The following is a 5778-nucleotide window of genomic DNA, read 5'->3' as shown; positions in this document are numbered from 1 at the left end:
ACTTCATGTGGCTTTTTTCATCTGTCGTTTACCACACCAGTAAATCCATAAAATAAACTAAACAATATGTTGATATTGACAAAAGTTTTAACATTTAAATTTGTAATTAGCTTTGAACTAGATCAAGCGGGCGACCCAGGGGGCATTAAGGTTTTACACATCCAAAAAACTTAGAAATAAAACCAAACCAGGCGTCTAATTGAGAAATGTGTTTATTTGTCAAAATGTGTGTATAAAAATAACATTGCTCCACATTCTGTACTGAGATTGCTTAACCAGACGGAGACTTAAACTGAACTACATTTCATAAACCAGTTTCCAGTTTCTGCTGGTTTCTCACAAATACTTCTGTGAGGCTTTTTGCAGGATTTATCAAACCAACACTTCAGGTCATGAGCTCCTGATTTCTCCCCCATCCTCACACAGTCCTCTCCATCAGGATCTTCCTCTGTCCAGTTGTCTGGCTCAATGCTGCTCCAAAAGGACAAACTGAGATAGTGAGATCAAAAAGAACTGGTTCAACAAAACTGGAAACTTTGATATTGGAAATTGACAAAACATCTGTTTACAACAGTGAAACCTTGTGTTCAGTGGAGAGCCGTCTGCCCACAACCATGTGCCCTCTTCCTTTGAGTCTGTCAGTCCGATCCAGAACTTGTCCTCAGGTTCGTTCATTTTGTCTCTCAGTTTCAGCTCCAGGAATGTCTGGACGGGAAAGTTGATGAAAAGGCAACATGTAACATCACTTTTCTGAGCTGAGAGATCATGTTAACTAATGCAGAAACATAAGGATGTGATAAACGAAGCCAGTGAGCTACATGAACCTGCAGCAGTGTTATACCTGCTCCTCTCTGCTGTCTATCTTAACCAGGTCTCCTCCTTGTTGTTGACATTCATCTCTGCTGTTATTCCAGGATGATCTATTGGTGGAGAAATTATAGCACTTTCTTCCATGTTGCTCCCAGCCTTCCTCACATATCGGACATGACTCATCTTAGAAGAGTGGACAGCAAAGACTTCAGTCAGGTGCAACGAACCACTGTTTATATTTGAGTGATTAATAAGCAGCAGGAGCTTTGAATCTGAGCGCAGCTGAGACAATCAGAGAGAAGCAACAGTTTTCTGCTTCACAGGTACAGTATGCTGCCAAATTGCCAATATAACTTTGTATTGTATCTGTCAGTCGATCACTGTTTCTTTCTTTCTTTGTTTTTGTGGGCTTTTTTTGTCTTTATTTTTTTAATGATATGACAGTTGAGGGATATGAAATGTCGGGGAGAGAGACAGAGAAGAGGGGATGACCTGCAGCAAAGGCCCACGGGTTGAGCCTAGTGGTGAGCTAACCAGGGCTCACCGTTTCTTTAATCATCATCAGAGGATGCAAAAATGTTAGAAAGGAAAAATCCATCTCTCACTTTTTACTGCAGGAGGTTGTGGGCATGTTTGCTGCACCGTGTTGCATGGTCTTTCATGGTGCAGTTGAGCTGAGAGATAATTAACAGACTAATATCAGAATTAAACTTAAAACCATCTGTTGATAACCATCCAAGTTTAATTAAACATATGCCACATTTTGAAGTGACCTCATGGACTAAACCTTTTAGACAGTTTCAAACACAAACAAGCTTACCTGTGAGATTTCTTTTCACAGCTTCATGCTCAGCTGTCAGTTTTTGATAACCATCCAAGTTTAATTAAACATATGCCACATTTTGAAGTGGAGGTCAAACATATTATTTGGTATATAACTTATTTAGTAAACTACTCAGTGTTTAAAGAAAACATCTGTTTATCAGAAGAGAATCACTCCAAGATTAACTTGTATATAAACATGTATATTAATATGAAAGAAAAGAATTTGATTTTTCAGCCGTTCTGTTGACATTAATTATATTTTAATGTGTTCTGTTCTGTTAATGCAAACAAACCCAAAAACCTGCTCAGATCATCTGCCATCTTTCAGATTTCATGGGTCACTCTAAATGAATTACTTTACAAACTCACAGGTAACACCAAGAGCGATGACAGCAGCTGTCAGAAGAGCACTGAGAACTACCAAGGCCACTCTCTCTGACTTGAGCTTTGACCCTCCTTTTTGTTGGGACCCTGTTGAACAGAAGAGGAGACAGAAAATTCAAGTCACTCAATTAACCAGGTGAGTTAAGTTTTGAATGTTGAGGATGAATGAATGTGATTAAGGGGATGAATGGAGGGAGGAAGTTGTCTGTTAAAGGAGAGGAGCGATTCCTGTATGGCAGCTTTGCATGATTCAAAGTTCAAAAAAAATAATTTTCTGTCTTATTCTGGCTCTTCATGTAGGTCCTCATTTCAGCCTCTGTCTGAAACCAGCTGTAGATGCTCCTGTCTCTTCAAGCCTCCCCCTCTGAAAGGCCACTGTGACCTGATTGGCCAAGACCTGAAGCACGTTACCAGGAGAGAGTTTAATCTCAAAATGTTTTGCACCGGTTTGCAACATTTTTGGATTGAATGACAAGTTACCTTTCAACCTTCCGCAATGGGCATCAAGGTACAGTATGTTATCTCTGGTTTGGTGGGCGTGTCACAGGTGTTACCCAATCAGCTGCGTTAAGTTTGTAAACATTACAGTGTTAAAAAGGCAGGAAAATGCAGTGCGCTTGCGTACACAACAGGGTGTTCGGGTTTTGTTGGCGCTGAACTCGCCCCAGGCTATTGTTGTCACTGAGCAGTACAGGCAGACTGAGCGTTGCTGTGCAGAGCAAATGACCATATATGGAACACCGGCTCCGTCTAGCTCTGTGTCGTCAAACTGAGCCGTTGGTAGAAAAAGCTGTTGAAAACAGAGTGTTCAGAACAGGAGGAAATCTTAGGTTTTGTCTCACAGGCATTTTTTAAAAATACTTTAAACTCATTATTTGAATCTTTTGGCCACATCCAACATTGTAGAAAAGTCATCAAATATAGGAAAGCATCTTTTAAGTCCGGTCTGGGACGGATCTCTTGTTGATATATACCTAGACTATACCATGGTGGAGGAAATATTCAGATCTTTTACTTGAGTAGAAATACTAATGCTACACTGATCCTGCATTGAAATGTTAATCTTTATTTTTAAATCAACTAGTAACTAAAGCTGATAGATAAATGTACTGAAGTAAAAAGTACAAGAACAAAAAGGACTGAAAGAAAATATACATATAGTACCTCAAATTTGTGCTTTAGAGTGAATGTCCAGATTGTGTTTAACTTTTTAAATATCTTTTACTGCAAACTGCTTTCTTCCTTCAAAACTGAAATTCAGATCCTAAAGCTGGGAACTTCTACTAAAAATCTAAATCTTTATAATCTAAAAAGTTCCCCTTTCTGCAAATACATGGCAAATTAACTGGAGTAATTCTACAGGTTAGAATCATTGTTTTAAAGAAGCGACACAGGTTGATATACTGAGATTTAAAAAGACAAAAAGAGATTTGAACTTGTAACACTGAAAGATTCAGTATGGCTTTTAAATCTGTGGTAATCCATTTATGTTTTGTGCTTTTAAGAACCTTTTGGAAACACTATCATAGCAAAACAAACATTTCATATATTCACACACAGAACATTTTCTGCAGGTTGCCCTTTTACCTGTTGCTGCTCTGAGCTCTTTCTTACATTGCAGGTTTCTTCAACTTCAGTTTATTTATAAGTTAATTTATTGGGCAGCAATAGCTCAATAACGATAGAGGGTGGCCGGTTCAAGTCCAGCACGCACAAGTACAGAGTGTGGTAACTGGAGAGGAGCTGTTTGCGTTCTGTGTATGGTCGAGGCGCCCTTGACTATGGCCACTGAAACCCCAAGTCCCTAAATGCTGCAGCGGCAGCTACTATATGACAGGAAAAGGAAACATGAAGCTTGACACTTTGTTTAGAACATACACTTTGTGTGTATAGTTCCTTTTTTTTTTTTTTTGACCACAAAAATTTCTTCTTCACGCCAAATTTTGCAATAAACTACCAGACCTTCTCAACACATCCTCCTTACCAAGTGGTACCTGTTTTCTCTTTCATTCCTTCTTTCAGTTGATAAAAAGCGAGAGATATTACAAGAAAATGTAAAAAATGTGTCTGTCTGATTTTGACTTCTTTAAGCTATAATTGTGTATATCTTTTAGCCGTGACAGGCTACGGTATCCACATCGCCTCTTTCACAATGTAAGTTTCTGGGAAAATTTTAACCTGAAAATTAGCATAATGCGGGACCTTTATAGTTACGGAATATGTTTTTACAGTCACTTTTGAACATTTCTCAGATCAGAAGTGAAATTCTCAAAACTACTTCTACATCATAAAAGCAATTTCTCATTATTTTCAATATTGCAAACGTTTTTGGCACAGTCATGCGCATGATCATGTACAGTTATTATCTATTACTTATATCATGTTCATCACAATATATTACACTAGTTGTACCCCCCAACACAGGTATTTGTTTATTGGATAAGTCACTACATGCAAAATGGTTGAACCAGTTGTCATAATCTGTCAAGGATATTTTCTATACATGGCTATTAGACTTTTTTCTAACGTGTCCTGAAATAATGCTATGAAATGCTGTAAACCGTCTAGTCTTTCTCTTTTCTGTATTGCAATCACATGCTCTGTCAACAAATGAATCCTGCCCAATCTCTTGCAATGTAAAACTTTGTACTGTCGAAATTGATTTAGGCCATATGGATCATTGTTATTAAAACTTTAGCCATAGTTTACCTCAGAAAATACTATAATATAATACAGAGTACACTGTTATATGACGACATGGATAAACATTTTGACTATCCTGTTTGTAAACACTGACACAAGGACTTTCTCATTCTGATGGCGCTGACATTGTTCACTGAAATAAAGATTTACTATTGAGAAACTGACTAAGGATTCTGAGCATGTTCCGGGCTTTTTAGAAATGCACTTATTGTTTTTCAAATGTTGAGGATGATTCAAGAAATTTACCAAAGCAACTGAGAAAAACTGTAACAGTGCTCATCCAACCAAGGTTGAGGTCAAGGGCAACTGGATTTGGTTGAAGAGACTAGAAGATGTTCCGTCCTTAGATGGATAGATATAGGCTACAGATAGTATCATAATTAAGACTTACCCCCGGCATTTGTATTTGCTCTTGTGAATTTCACATCGGAGTACACCACATCAGCTTCAGGCATTTTACTGCTGTGACCATCAGTGAGTTTTAAAGATAAAGAGCATTCTGCTGTTTCCTTCCTGTGAGAGTCAAGGATGGGGAGAACTTGATGGTAAATATTTTACTTCCCTTTTTGTTCAGACGTGGCCGTGTGTGTGTGTGTTACACACAAAACATACGAAGAGAGCACGACATTAGTAAATGCTGATGTAGACAGGCAGATGTTCTAAGCAGCCTACGTAGGCCTGTTAAATAATGTAGCCTATTTTATATGATACAGTATCTTCTACCCCTCCCCCCCACACACAACATATAAGTAGAAGACAGTTCTATATAAATAAGTAAGTAAAGCTTGCAAAGTACAATAAATACATGATAAATAGGTATTAAATTTTAAAAAGATTGAGTTAAAAATAGATAAATAAAGAAATAAAATAAATGCGCACACATGGACATACACATAGATCAATGAGTTAATCAGCCATTCATGTTTCTAATGGACGTGGGTACAAAACTTGTCATGGCTCTCTTGGTCCTGAATCTAAGTCATCTGTATTTCTGGCCTGAGGGTAAAAGACTGTAGTGGCTGTGCAGTGTGTGAGTGGTGTCTGGGGCTATTTGTT

At 38.0% G+C, this 5778-nt stretch overlaps 1 protein-coding gene across 1 annotated transcript; it reads right to left on the bottom strand.

The window, feature by feature from the left end:
* Nucleotides 1–287: 287 nt before the first annotated feature.
* On the bottom strand, nt 288–5177 carry LOC123976753 (C-type lectin domain family 4 member E-like). Its single transcript, XM_046059099.1, has 7 exons — nt 5114–5177; nt 2005–2106; nt 1631–1690; nt 1416–1484; nt 842–993; nt 581–705; nt 288–489 (listed from the first exon to the last, which is right to left on the bottom strand). The coding sequence occupies exons 1-7, from the start codon at nt 5175–5177 to the stop codon at nt 288–290; spliced, it is 774 nt and encodes a 257-aa protein (XP_045915055.1).
* Between the last annotated feature and the right edge of the window lie 601 nt (nt 5178–5778).

Source organism: Micropterus dolomieu, linkage group LG09 (assembly GCF_021292245.1).
Source record: "Micropterus dolomieu isolate WLL.071019.BEF.003 ecotype Adirondacks linkage group LG09, ASM2129224v1, whole genome shotgun sequence".
Lineage (NCBI taxonomy): Eukaryota > Metazoa > Chordata > Actinopteri > Centrarchiformes > Centrarchidae > Micropterus > Micropterus dolomieu.
The sequence above is the reverse complement of the archived record's forward strand: the minus strand, read 5'-3'. Positions and strand labels throughout refer to the sequence as shown.

Excerpts from the sequence above, each read along its gene's own strand:
- LOC123976753 (XM_046059099.1), bottom strand. The coding sequence starts at position 5,177 with ATGCCTGAAGCTGATGTGGTGTACTCCGATGTGAAATTCACAAGAGCA. Across the intron at positions 1,485-1,630 it reads TGTGAAAAGAAATCTCACAG|CTCAACTGCACCATGAAAGA; the intron begins GTAAGCTTGTTT and ends ATTATCTCTCAG. Across the intron at positions 706-841 it reads TAGACAGCAGAGAGGAGCAG|ACATTCCTGGAGCTGAAACT; the intron begins GTATAACACTGC and ends TTTCCCGTCCAG.